The sequence below is a fragment of the Rhopilema esculentum genome, chromosome 2, assembly GCF_057945365.1.
Source record: "Rhopilema esculentum isolate cy_ngs chromosome 2, ASM5794536v1, whole genome shotgun sequence".
Lineage (NCBI taxonomy): Eukaryota > Metazoa > Cnidaria > Scyphozoa > Rhizostomeae > Rhizostomatidae > Rhopilema > Rhopilema esculentum.
In genome coordinates, this window is record NC_142816.1 from 2,493,100 (window position 1) to 2,507,353 (window position 14,254).

At 33.5% G+C, this 14,254-nt stretch overlaps 2 protein-coding genes across 7 annotated transcripts in view; one reads left to right on the forward strand and one right to left on the reverse strand.

The window, feature by feature from the left end:
- The window catches only part of LOC135695309 (uncharacterized), a 65,837-nt gene extending 51,837 nt beyond the window's left edge, over window positions 1-14,000 (forward strand). Inside the window, exons 4-5 of the mRNA XM_065214365.2 lie at window positions 11,811-11,869; window positions 12,212-14,000. Of these exons, the coding sequence (XP_065070437.2) occupies window positions 11,811-11,815 (5 nt within the window). The 3' untranslated portion in view covers window positions 11,816-11,869; window positions 12,212-14,000. The remainder of the gene's footprint in view (window positions 1-11,810; window positions 11,870-12,211) is intronic.
- LOC135695299 (potassium voltage-gated channel subfamily A member 1) overlaps window positions 1-14,254 on the reverse strand; it is a 62,873-nt gene that overhangs the window by 45,787 nt on the left and 2,832 nt on the right. The window contains exon 1 of one of the 6 annotated variants that reach the window (XM_065214326.2): window positions 13,994-14,130. The exons of 1 other annotated variant lie outside the window; for it this stretch is intronic. The gene's annotated coding sequence lies outside the window, so the exon portion shown is untranslated. Of the gene's footprint in view, window positions 1-579; window positions 1,296-5,071; window positions 5,365-7,449; window positions 7,728-13,993; window positions 14,131-14,254 lie in introns of those variants that run through there. 4 more of the 6 variants (XM_065214327.2, XM_065214329.2, XM_065214324.2 and 1 more) reach the window with 4 other exon arrangements.

Genomic DNA, 14,254 nt, shown 5'->3' on the forward strand with positions numbered 1-14,254 from the left:
ACTACTGCATTTGAAATTGGGCAAGCTACGGAGAGATTTTCGTTTCATCTTATGCCATCGCAAGTGACCTAATTGATCATTGATTTAAACACAATGCGTTGTCTTCATTATTCAATGCAAGCCATGATATTGAATACCCATTGTCTATACTTCTAATTGAAATTTTAAACATCTTCTTTCTCAAACTGGCCATGAAATTCTTGTGCAACATGCAATCAATTTTGACACAACACGATAAAAAGGCAACAAAAAGATTCGCATCTCAAAGATCAGATATAATAAATGAATCAATAAGGTTCTGAAATAGATTCCGTATAAGCTAAGTTGTACTTTTAAACAATAAATTCTCTTAATAAACAATCTAAAAAGTAATTTGTAAAAGAACAAAAAGAGAGCAATTTTCTATTTTTCAACAGTGTCCGTTGAAAGTTTTGTATTCTAAGTTTTGTTCGCTCAGGTATATGAACGCAGTTTAAATTTTGGCTTTGTACTTTAGACTTCTACAAGCTAAACGTGCAAATCCAGGTAGCAATCGCGTCGTTATGTTGAAAATAGGATTATAAATCTAGATATAATTACCATATACATTTCCTTGCTTTGTCGTGTAGGCATAAAATTCTATGATATAGTTCAAGTTTTGTCTTCTGCCTGTTCGTGTGTTTGGTTATGTTTGGTGTAGTTTATGTCAACCAGATGTGCATGTGAATTATCTCTCATCTGTTAGATGTTGTACGAAATCTACGTAAACAAAACAGGTGAATCACACCTCCAAAGCACATGTTTATCTCATAATGATATCCTTTGTTATTCTTTAGTTACCTGATGAGAGTCAGCCTTTCTGACATTCTTTATAATTTGAAGTAACGTTGTTTGACATGCTTCTGCTCTGTCAGCTTCAAAGCTCGTGGCCTCAAAAATTGTCATAATCAGACTTCTTCTATAATAGCCTACGCTTTCCGGGGGTAGGTACTCAAAAGATAAGTTACTTTGGTTTCTGCAGGAAATTACCTGGGAAAATGTTGTTTTGTGTTTCTGGTAGCATCTGCAGCGCGATTCAATAAAATTTCATTGATTCATTAGAATAGATGCTGAGTTTCTATACGATAATTTCTTGGCTGCTATTTTTTGCTCTTTTGCAGTGATTCTCCTTGCATACTTCGTTGCCTTATCTCTAAATGCCTTTGCAATTTTCGAGAACGAGGCTCCCATTCAGAGAACTTCAAAGAGAATGAAATATTTTAAGGGGATATGGTAATTTTCTTGTTGAAGCAAATTAGCCCGTATTTTTGGAACATCCTTAAACTTCCCTGTATTCTGTCTATGAAAGGAAGTACCAAATAAACAATAAAATATATTAAAATAACCCTTTTTGATTTAGAATTTATTGTTGTATGATGTGAATCTAGTCATTTTTATTTTACCTTTTACAGCAATTTTATCAATAACTTTCAAAGATCAGTTAACAAACTAATTTTTGATTTGCTTTTCCATTGCTACCTCTAACCTTGAATTTGTAATGTTAAAGTGCAAAAATCATTTTTCAACAATTCCTTGACATTTCATTCAGTGTTTATCAATCCAGCTTTCCTTTTCAGGCCCATCGATAAAAACCAGTTAGTTGATACCTTTGAGAAACTTTCCAAGTGAAATTAACCAACCTAACCTAGTTCTCGCATAGGCAGTTTGGTTAATTTAAGTAGGCGATTCATATGCAAAAAATACGGCAACGTTTTGTCACAACTCACAGTTGTGCTAAGATTTGTAATTTCACCCCAGTTCTAAAAATCGATTGATGTCGAAATGATTTCATCTTTTAAACCATAGTCAATAGAAAAAACTTTTTCTATTGACTATGTTTAAACAAACTCAATTTCACGCACACCCTTGTCATGCACACCCTACAAGGCCATTTGACTTTGTGTCAACCTTTTGTATTTATGCCAAGAGCTTATGAGACTTTAATTAATTTGGCCAATCCCTAATCCTTTCATTATTCACAACTCTTGACAAATCAAAATTATGACCTCCAACCCAAACAACTATGATCAAAGTATGCACTATAGTAACTGTTTTTTAATGGATTCAGAACGTGTGATTTGTCTTATGTTTAGATAAAGATATTGTAAAGATGTATAAATAGATAGATAGCAATGGATGTCGTATAGGCAAAACTGAGTACCATATATGATATATACAACAGGACATGATTGCGTTAAACGTGAACTTCGGAGTAGCCATTTAGAACCATTCTGTTCTATACACCAAATAACGTAGAAAGAGAGAAATATAAAGATAGATTTACAGTTGCCTGATTTTCATATCAGCGTCTCTATGTTATTTTTAGAACAAATGCATTTGTATAAGAGAAAAGACATGATATTCGACATTTTGATATTTTGTTAGAAACCCTATATTCCATAATAAGCACGAGGTTTGATAAGATAATTGAGATTTAATAGAAAAAAAAAGGTTTCGTAAGAAACAATAGACTTTGAAAGAAAATTGAGATTTCGCAGAGGTTTCATTGGAAACCCATAGTCTCAAATTGAACCATAGGTTTCATGAGAATCTATTGTTCTTTTTGGAAACCAGATATTTTATAGAAATATAGGTTTCATAAGAAACCACTGGTCTTACAAGAAGCCATAGGTTTCATAAAAATCACATGTTATAATAAGAAACCGGATGTTTTACAAGTAACAAGAAGTCATGTAAGAAAAACAGAGATCATTAATCTCTGTATGACTCGTACTTTCGATAGTTTTCCTGCTAATGGCTGCAGGTTCGATACAAAATTGCAGCTGTTCTTTCTAGATAATCAACTGAAATGGTTTCTTGAATGGTTTCTAGATAGTGACATTAGATAAAATGGTCAATATTTGCAGGATGGAGAGGAAAGTTAGATCTTTCTGTATTGAAGGCCAACTTCAAACATTTAACAAGATGTTTTGTAAAAAATCTTTTGGTGGTACAAAACTTGTAAATGGCTTTGAAAAAAGCAAACATTTATTAAACTAAAGCTTTTCGTCTGACACTCTTCAGAGTTGAAAACGTCAGAACATAGATCGAAAACTCTACGCTAAGAAATATTTATACCCAGTTGTGGATCGAAATAGGCCAATCATAAACACGAGCACATGACTGTAAAGATTGACCAATCAGTGCCGCTTGCCTATTAGAATGTATCAAGATGCCTATTAAGATGTTTTGTAGAAATCATTCTTACCTATGTTGATGACTTGTGCTTTATTTCAATTGGGAGCATATTTCTAGAAATGTATTTTTGATAAACAAAGGCGCAGAAAGAAAAAATGCCGATGCTTCATTTCCTTCCCTTTTGCTTGCCCATTTTAAAACTTTTTTTAAATTTGCGTGCATGCAAATTTGTTTTTAAGTAGCATTTATATTTAAGCTTTTCAAGTTTGCCTGAATGATTAACGTACCTTGATAGATTAATTCTCAAATGAGCAATGCTTTGAACCTCGTCAAATTTTTACACAAAAATGAATTATGAAAGTTTACTTTTTGTAACCAAACTGTATAAAGTTTGTCATGTTTAATACCTTTTTCAGCTGATATTTGCATCGTTCATACCATTCAAAAAAATAATTTAATTTCGATGACTTCTCTATGTTCCTTTAAAACTACCCAACTGATGAAGTATTTTCTAAAGAAGATGATTTTGACCTATTGTGCATAACTGCTATCTACCGAAAAGCCTATATGAAAATTTGAAGCTATTTTATATGAAAGACGTCTAGAGATATATTTTAGATTTAAACTAACAATTGAAATTAGTAAGAAAAAAGTTTCTTTGGTTATCCTAGACGGTTTACTGACTATCCCCCGTTTTCTTTGGCTGTCATGCTGTTAGAGATTGGCGTTCTCATTATAAATTCGCTTATTCCATACAGCTTCCGTCTATAAATAATGCATATCGCTATAAAGTTATCATTCAGCTTTTCAATAGCCGGCAGGAAAGTTCTTATATCATCGTATTAGATTTAACGTCCTTTCCTGTGAATAACAGGACGATCAGATTTTCCGCATTTTGCATAGGGTAGCTAAAAAGCTCGCTTTCAACTGCAGCCTATCAGTAGTATTATACTATTATCAAAACATTATAGAAGACGGAACTGGCCGACTATTGACCACGAAGCAACCACAATCCACTATTTGCCCTTAAGTCAGTAACTGCTTGTAACTTAAATGATTTCAGACAATCATTATTGTCGTCTGTCCTATGATCCAGTAAATTCTTCAATGAAAAGCTCCGACCCGCTATTTGGCAATTTTCGTATTTTATTAAGCTAAATTTGATATTCACAGTAGTGACTAATCTAGTGTTTCTGCATAATGGAATAGTAGAAGTTTTGCAACTGTCTTCTATAAAGCAACATTCGATGCAAGACATTAGAAAACAGGCTTTTAGTGTCTGGCCTAAACATCTTTATCATCCATAGGCTGGAGATAGGAAGTGCGACGAAGAGCAATCAACTAATAAATAAATCCAATTTAAGGATCCAAGGTTAACAAAATGCAAAAAAGCCAACATTTCACCCTGGATTCGGGTCTTCATCAGAGTTAAAGTGAATTTACCTAGGAAAACTCTTGTCCTAAACTTATTCTTAAAGCTAGACAAGAAGAATTTTTTAAAGAGCTTTTTGGTGCTCAAGGTAACAAAATCAGTTGATCTTGTGAAACTCCCTCGGTTGGCAGGTTTTTGTAACACGTGGATCAGGAAAAGAGTAAACAAGCACTCCTGCTATCACTTAAATTATAATTCTTCTTCACAGCTACTCTCGAAGTAATGAAAAACAAGTTTAGATTCTAATGGCAGTTATCTTCCCAACCAAATCTCTCTACCTGCTAGTGTTAAGCGTGTTCGAGCTGATATGTTTGAATAGATCCAAAACAAACTTTAGCAAGTTACGATTGCATTTCAAGAAACTCATTATAAAGAGAGCAAAGTATATTGTATTCTCTTTATGGCTGTCTTTGCTATCAAATAATGATTTACAAGGTTCCCTTATACTTAGGAACTTTGCTTATTCTCATATATAAAGCTTACCAGTTGCTCTTTTGACATTCGCTACGTCTTTCTAAACTTCAGGTCCGTCCATGTAGAATGTTTGATGTTCTTCGATAATACATTCATCGATGCGTTCTATTGTGCCCAGTGATCCTGGCAATTCTTTCATGACAGAATAATATTTCCTTATATTTGTACAATATCGTCTGAAATGCGGAGATTTGTCTAACTTTCCCTTCAAAAGCTTGCACAAAATATCTTCTGTTCTAATAGATTAGCTATATGAACTCTGTTAAAATAAACTTACTGATAGCTAGCCCAGCTGTTATTTATTTTGATTGAAAATGCTTTTTCAAAAGATTTCATGTTTGAGAAGATCTGAATAATTCATTAGATGCTAATTGTTTTCAACTCAAAATTAAAACCACGATTAAGGTATCTCGAGAAGTTACAACGCTAGCTAACTAAAAAAGGTTCTCTGGTCGAAACTGTCAGTCGATTTGGTTTTTGAATCAAAACCGAGAAGTCACGAAATGGAGATTACTGGATCTTGTAGCTTATTTCGCGACTCTTTTAGTCTTTGTTTTGATTGTTCTGGATATGGAAAGAAAATAACAACCACGGTCCTAGATGTTGAGGCGAAAGATTTCCCTTTGTCTGGTGAGGCGACCCTGATCTTCTATTACCCAACCTAACCAAATATCATGCATAAATGATAACTATAATCTGGTTGTTATTCTTTTTGTGCTAAAAGCTTCCTCGTATGCTTGCATTCAAGTGCACTATTACTCAGGTCCTAAGCTCAGAAATCTTATTGGGAAAGGGCTTGTACAATAAAATTTTCGATGGCACGAAATAAAGGAAACATAGCATAACATATTCAAATTTTGCGGTACCAAAAATATCAAGTTTTCTACTCAAATTGCAGTTGTAACAGCAATCTTAAAGCTTCCTTGTTTCATGTAAAATAAACGATTAGACGAAAAATTAACTGGAAAATCCATTTAAAAGCGAGTATCTTTGGTCTATGAAGAAAGAAGGGTTAAATGAGAATTACTGTTGAGTGGTCTTAAAAATGCTTGATGCCGTATATGCAGAGCTGTACGCGGTTGACTGATGATAACATTAAGTTTGAAACATAGAGTAGCAATTTAGAACCGTCCTGTTCTATACATCCTAAGCGTAACTAAGAATTATATATCTTATAGCCATGAACCTTCAACGATAAATGCTTTTTGTAAGAGTTACTTTTTAACTAAGATTTTGGAACTTAACATCAACAAATCATATTGCTTCACCACAAGGCAGTTCTTTTCAAGTAATTCTAATTAAATTAGTATTTTAGCTCACTAAAATTACAATAGCCCAATATAAGAGAAAGTTACCATGAATAATATATCTTATATTTTGTCAGTCTGATTTGCATTTGTAATAATTAAAGTTATTTTTTTCTTGTAATTCATCTGTTAGCGTTCTCCGAGCCTATGTAGTCATTGTATTTCAGTCCCCATAGTATCGTTCCCGTATGGTTGTATAGTCATCATAAAACATGGTAGGTTATATATTGAAATAAAATATTATCGTAATACTTTATATCAAAAGAAAAAAGGAATGAATTCCACTACAAAATATATCAACAAAACGTCTTTTAAACGTTTGGATTAAATGCGGCTACTTGCAAATGCAAGTCTTTTCAGTCTTTGAGCACTTGACCCGATGTATAACTATCAGTGTTATAAACTATGAATATCATAAAAGACAATACTATGTATAACTATCAGTGTTATAAACTCTTTTATCGCTAAGAAAACTGGCTGTACCATGATAATCATGAATATCATAAATATAATACTATGCATAACTATCAGTGTTGTAAACTCTTTTATCGCTAAGAAATCTGGCTGTACCATGATAATCTTGAATATCATAAAAAATATACTTTGCATAACTATCGTTGTTATAAACTCTTTTATCGCTAATAAAACTGACTGTACCATGATAATCATGAATATCATAAAAAATATACTTTGCATAACTATCGTTGTTATAAACTCTTTTATCGCTAATAAAACTGACTGTACCATGATAATCATGAATATCATAAATATAATACTATGCATAACTATCAGTGTTGTAAACTGTTTTATCGCTAAGAAATCTGGCTGTACCATGATAATCTTGAATATCATAAAAAATATACTTTGCATAACTATCGGTGTTATAAACTCTTTTATCGCTAATAAAACTGACTGTACTATGATAATCGTGAATATTATAGAAAATGATACTATGTATAACTATCTTATCTATCGCTTGTAAAATTATTAATATGGTTCAAAATTATTGAAATATTTGCAAGTAACTGCCTATAGTTGCAACACAAATCTTTCACTGGTATAGAATTAATTCCAGCTTACTTGGATAAGAATCTTGTCTTTCTCGACACAGTGTCCGGAGTTCCCAAATGTTAAATTCAGTTTTAGCAAGATAGTTCTTATTTTGCCAGTTAACTTTTTCCCAAAGGATTAATCTCTATATTATGAGAAGTAATCGTCTCAAGAAACTGATTATTGTAAATTATTATGGTTAACGCCCACGATTAAGTGATTTTGTCTGCCTAAGACTTTAATCAGCTCATTTGATTACAAAAGAGCTTTCAACTGTGGGAGACGTTTTCATTATTTGAATAGTCAGCATTTAGCCGGCAGAATTAAGTCCACTGCAAGATTTGCAACTATTAATGGACTGAATCATCTTTTCCCGCTTAGGCGACCGAAAGGTTCACTATACAACCTTGATTAATTGTGCCTGTAAATAACAGACAGATATGCTTGTCTCAAAATGCCTTTAAACGGTCACGGCTATGCTAAAGTAGCCTCCAGGCAGAGAAGAAACTAACGGACGGTGACTCTCGTCCCACAGATTTCTGCTTTACACAGGTTCAATTGTAGAAGCCACTCCAAGACTACAAACAAACCCCTACGATGGACACCTCTGACTCCTCCCTTAAACAGACGATATCACGTTTGCCACCGCTGTCTGCAAAATCTTAGCTGATGATGTCAGTAAAATTTATTATCATAACTTTTAGTTTTGATCGCAAAAAAATTATAGATATTTGAAATCAGCTAAATTTGCTAACAATTTACTAATATATGACAACATAGGCGCAGGTTTTTTCCCAACCAAATCACTTTAATTTGGGCTCTGTTGATAACTTAAAGAAACAAGCAAAATAACTGTAATTGGTTCAAAAACTTCAAATCTTTCATTGGCCATATCTCACCCAATTATCAACATAGTTTGCTGATTTTCTATATTTAATTGTATTTCATGGTGTTCTTTTGTGTAATGTGGCAAAAAGTCAAATATTCTAAGATAGATTTTAATGACGTCACAAAAGAGTACCAAAGTGTGACGTCATCAACAATCTATTGCTAGAATTTCTCAATTTTGACCACATAATCCAAAAGAAAGGTACAAATTACGTCTCAAGATACAAAAATAGCTAGATATATTCAAAATTTGGCGAGATATGGCAAATGAAAATTTTCAGGTTTTCTAACGGATTACTGTTATTCTGGCCTGCTTCATAAAGTTATGAACCAAAACCAAATTGCTTGAGGTTTGATGGGGAAAGAGACTATGCTTATGTGGCCATATCTCAAGCGATTTGCGACACATTTTGCACATTTACAGGTATTTCATAATGCTTTATTTGGATATATTATCAAAATCGAAAAGTTCCAACGTGATCAATTTGGTACTTTGGTATTGAGGTTTCACTGTAGAAGCAACTTCAAGCTCTTTTTCCTGTCAAAAAGCTTCTTTTCTCCTTCAGTAGGTAAGGACTTCTGCTCACGCTTTTTCAAAGAGAATAACATTAGCTGTAACATTAGCTCTTAGTGAAGATATACTTGCCCAAACATACGGAACAAAAATATTGGTAATATACTTATCCACACAAAGATACAAACAACAACTGACACCTTTGGAACAACACTTTTCCACCACCCAAAATGCCGCACATGCTCTTATGTTGTTCACACTACAACCACGATTACCAACCACCACAGCTTCTTCCACATAAAGACAAATTTCACATGCACAAATTTCCCACCTTATTTACTGCATCAGTTGCAACCAAATGCGACCTTCACTACATGGGGGAGACGTCCCGTCAGATAAATACCCGTTTTGTTGAGCAAATCTGCAATGTAGAGAAGAAAGTACACTTTCAAGAATCAAGAAAAGAGGACCCAGATGCCACAGTCTCAATTCATTTCAACAAAGATGGCCACACACCAACCAACATGAAAATCATTTGACTTGGCTACGCACCTCATAACAACACTAAACGCAAAACCCTCGAAAAACGTATTATTTTTAATCTTGGTACTTTTATTCCTAATATTCTAAATAAACAATTTTCGTTTCTTTCCTAATCCATACGCTTTCCACCCCCTTTCATATTTCCATCTCATCTTACGTTCTACGCCATATTCCTACTACGTTCCATATATCTTTCTTTCGACTCTACCGTTCTATTCTCTTCTTAACCGTTTCTCCTTCTATTCTTTTTTACCTGATGAAGAGTTATGCTCGAAACATCGTATCAAATATTCATTTCTTGTACAAAGTCGTTATTATATTATACCAAATTAAATTCTATGTTGGCATATTTATTCAAGTCTTAAAAGAAATCTTTTTCAAATGCTCAAATCTTTCAGTTTATATCTCTCTTTTATTCTTTGACAATAGGTTTATACAACAAATGCAGAACGCATCTAAAATAATTTTAAACTTAGCTGCATCGGAAATTCTCATTGTATTCTGTTCTGATATAAATTAGAGATTTTAAACAAAATTTTAATAGTCTTATGTCTAAATTCGACTCAGTCATCTCATTATGCGTCATGCTAACAGTGACCACTTTGAGTTTAGCTGTTTGCATAAAACTAAATCACACGAAGGCAGTCTCCTTCAAATTGCTAATTGTATTAATCCATTTTCACCTTTGAAAGCAATACTTTTGATTCATGAAATCTACGTTTAGCCATCTACAATTGCATCAAAAATGTAATTAATTTATGTAACCTTTCTACTAACTATATTGTCTTTATTGTTTTGTCTGATATGCCTTTGTTGTGTTTCTATTAGAAATTACTTTTTGTGTCTCTTTTCGGCTATGTAATTTGCCTAACGCTTTGTTCAAATGGCCAAATGTTTGAATTAAGCACAATCTGTGATTTGGTCCTGCAGTTTAATCCTACTGTATATTGCATGGGTCTAATTTAAAATTTATGTTGTTATAGTCACTTTAAAAACCTAAATTGTAGAGAATAATCTTTTTTGACTTCCTCATTTTCTGGCTTGTTGCATCCGGGAAAACTGCTTTATCAATTTCAATTTACTTTTAAATCATCGAAACTTGTCACATTATAGCAGGTAACATATTGCCATTATCTTATACTGAATTTGTTAACAATGTCACCCAACAATTTTGTGATAAAACTAAAGTTGTTGACATGATGTTTCTACAAAGTATTTATTACTCAATATTGTCAAATACCAGGACAATTGAGTATATTGTTTCCTTTATCTTGGTATCAAAATTAAACATTCAATTAAACGTACTGGGAGAAACTCATTTAATGAAAGATATGTTTTTGGCTTCCATGATATTAGTGTAAACTATCACTATTATTCTTGAGAAAATAGGGAGTGGAAGCAGTCGCGTTTTCAACAAGAAATAAAAGACTATCATGATGATTGAAATAATTATAAAGCAAGTAATTTCTGCAGGAATTGAAGCCTCCTAATTAGAGCTCTAGTTATACACTTTCCGATATTTTTATAGATGATAGTTATGAATAATTTATAAAATATTCATTTCATCAATTTAAATATATCATCACAGACGACATATCTACGTTGACTTTCTGTTTCCAGTAGATTGTTATGCCTAAAAATCTTGTTTTTACACAATAGCTTGAAATTTTTTATCCTTAACCTAACGTTCTCTTACTTAAACTTTTTGAGGTTCTTGTAGATGTTATCATGAAGTTCACGAACTTTACTTAAATATGTCATTGGATGCACACAAATTTTTGAATCATAACTTTTATGTAGGCGGCTACGGTGCTTTTAGAGCATGACCTATCATATTTATAGCAAAATAGAAATCATTAGAAACAAAAAAGACTTCGAAAGAATTGAAAAAGATAGACTTGCAGAAATCTGTATTTTGATAGAAGATTTCGTTAGCTAGCGGAGGCATACAGTGGTATGCTTATAAATGTAAGCTCTAGAGAAAAGTAGCTTTATGTTTACACTTTAGCTGCAAAAGATCCTGACAGTAGATCTTGAATAATTAAAAACGGATAGTTAAAAGGGATAGGAGAATCATATTCATCACTTTATATTTTTATATATCATTTTCAATACTAGCTGTCCTGCTGTCTTGAAAATACACTCGAAAATATACTTGAAAATATACATATAACTAGCAACGGAGAAGAAAGCTTTCAATTTAACTCAAGCGATTTTCCTTCATCGTCTTTCCTTAATTAATCATGATTGGGTAATTTTAATTTAATGTAAATTAAAAATTTCTCAAAGTGCCGAAAGAGAGCTTAGATACAAAGGAATTATAATTCGAAGCAAATTTTGTTGAATAATCATCCTGCTTTACGAGAGAAATTAAATGATAAGCTTTTGTTGTATTTAAACATCAGTTTATTGCATGATTTTCTATTTCCTTTATACTTTGTTTTAGCATAGGAAAATGAGTTCACATTACTGAAAAGTTTCTACACACTGCATCTCGAGCATCGGGTAAGCACAAGCCTTGTTCCTTATTACAATAAAAATCATAAAATTTCTTGTTAGAATTGATCGTGTTTAGATGGATGCTATATTCTTGGACATGGTCCTGTTATGTCCAACCCCTTACTTAACAAATACTCGATAGCATGTATATACTTTTTTCTATAAGAACTAGTAACTTGAAGTTTAGGCTGGCGGTTCTTAATTTTTCTTCATAGTCTTAGGCCGGGTTGTTCTTAGTTTGGTCCTGAATTCTTAAGGTGTAAGCAGTGCTCAAGTCCATAATTATTGCGCTCAAGGAGAATTTTATTTGTCAAGAAAGCGAGTGAGTCATCTTTTATTTGCCAACAGTGTTGAAAATTCACCAACAAGCACCTTCAGGTGGAAAAAAGCTCCTCGTGTTCCAGATAAAATTTTAAAGATGTTTTACAACCTTGTCCAAAGGTAAATTTTCTACTTCAATGGCTTCAGCTTATTCTTAAATTTTCTTAAAAATGATAAATTTTGAGACTCGTGTTCTTAAAATATTGTTCTTATAAAAATGATTGTAGATCAGCATCTAACCCCATCCCTTTCCTCCAACATTCAAAGTTGGTGCATATATACGTCAATAGCAAATAATAACAATATTGAACAAAGGAGTTGGTCGTGAAATCCTCAACCATCAGCCCTTGATCGAAATAAAATTTGACAAAGATTATCGACACGGGATATGATGAGAGATCATATATGATATATTAAAACGGATTCTGACCATTGCGTTTACGACTGATGAGCTTCAGTTATGAGAAAAGTTTACGAAGATAAAAATTACCTTTAAACAACAAGTTGAAGACATAAAAGCAGCAAAAAGTGTGATTATGTTGCCCAGTTACAGTGGCGGATCTGAACTACCGCTATTACCGCTCGAGCGGTAGTCAGATTATTAAAGAAATTATAAAAACAAGGATCATTTTTATGTTTACCCTCGAGACATGCCTGAAGTTGTCATAGAGACATAGATGCTTTTGAGGCCATGGCGTGCCGAGTCAGATGCTTGCAAATAAAAAGCTAGCTAGCATGGGGGGATGATGAAATCGTGGCTTGCATGCTAGGGGGGTTGAGTCGGTGTAGAGCAGATTCGAGCTGAACTGAGCGGTAGTCAGCCTGCCTAGACCAATCAAATCATCAGAAATCACAGGCAACCTGGGGGGATGCATGCGACAATGAACAACTGAGTTGACTACTGCTCAGATGGGGTTTGAATAGCACTGCCGCTCAACACGGCTTAAACGTTACAGAAAGATGGGGGCATATTCTGCAAGTTGGCAAACTATAACTACAAAGCCGTTGTGACCCATTATTTAGTACATTACACAAATATTAATAGGAATATATTTTACACGAATATTAGGTAGCTGAAATTCAAGAAGGCATCAGGATTAAAAGTCAAACGCACAAAGTTCGCCAAAGTATGATTCTTTGTTTGAAAGAAGTTGCTCTCAAAGGTTTCAAATTTTATATGGCTTTTTAAATTTACAATATTTTCTCAAGTAATTGCACGACTTAACGCGAGTTTTAGGCGACATTTCAAAATTCTGCCAAAGATATCGCTTTGTTTTCTTATTCTATGTTGTTGCTTAGCCTTAATGTCGTAATTTTTTTAGAATATCCAGCCTCAGAATAACTACAACGATAATTTGTTGCGTCTCAAGGATACTTAAAGATTCACAAAAGCGCCGCTTGTGTCTTGAAAATGGTCTACATAAGAAATTATAGAAAACAATAATCATTTTAGAAAACAGGGTGTGACCATGAAATGGGCGTGGTCTAAAGGGTCTGGTCGACCTTCTATCTCATTTCGGCGGTAGTCAGATTTTTTGCTGGATCCGCCACTGAGTTAACTGCACAAACACATTGGGTTAGTGAATGCAGCGGAGTGACACAAATTTTGTTTGTATGCTAATTTGTCACGGAATAGATAAAAGGATACTTTCAGATATACACTTGCTGAGCCTTTCATAAGTCTAAGGTAAAGATATGTATCTGCACTGTTGGACAGCAAATGGTATTTGGGGTTGGGATAAGAACTTGTTTACTGTTTCATACAGCAATGAATTCAAGTACAAGGAGAAAATGTATGCGATCAATTACCTTTAATGATTAACTCTAACGTTCTTGCGCCATCGAACAGCTTCACTTTTGCGATTTTATCTTCATTCATCTATCATACTGCTGCTGAAACTTTAGGCATGAAGCAGTATCGATAAGCATTAAATGTTACGAGTTTAGTTCGTACTATTTCCTAACCCGGTATTGTCCTCTGTCTGCGCCGATCGTTTCCAGTGTCATTCTTTGTTGATGAATTACGTCACGAGAATACATCAATACGAGCGTCACTGGGCCTTTTTACAT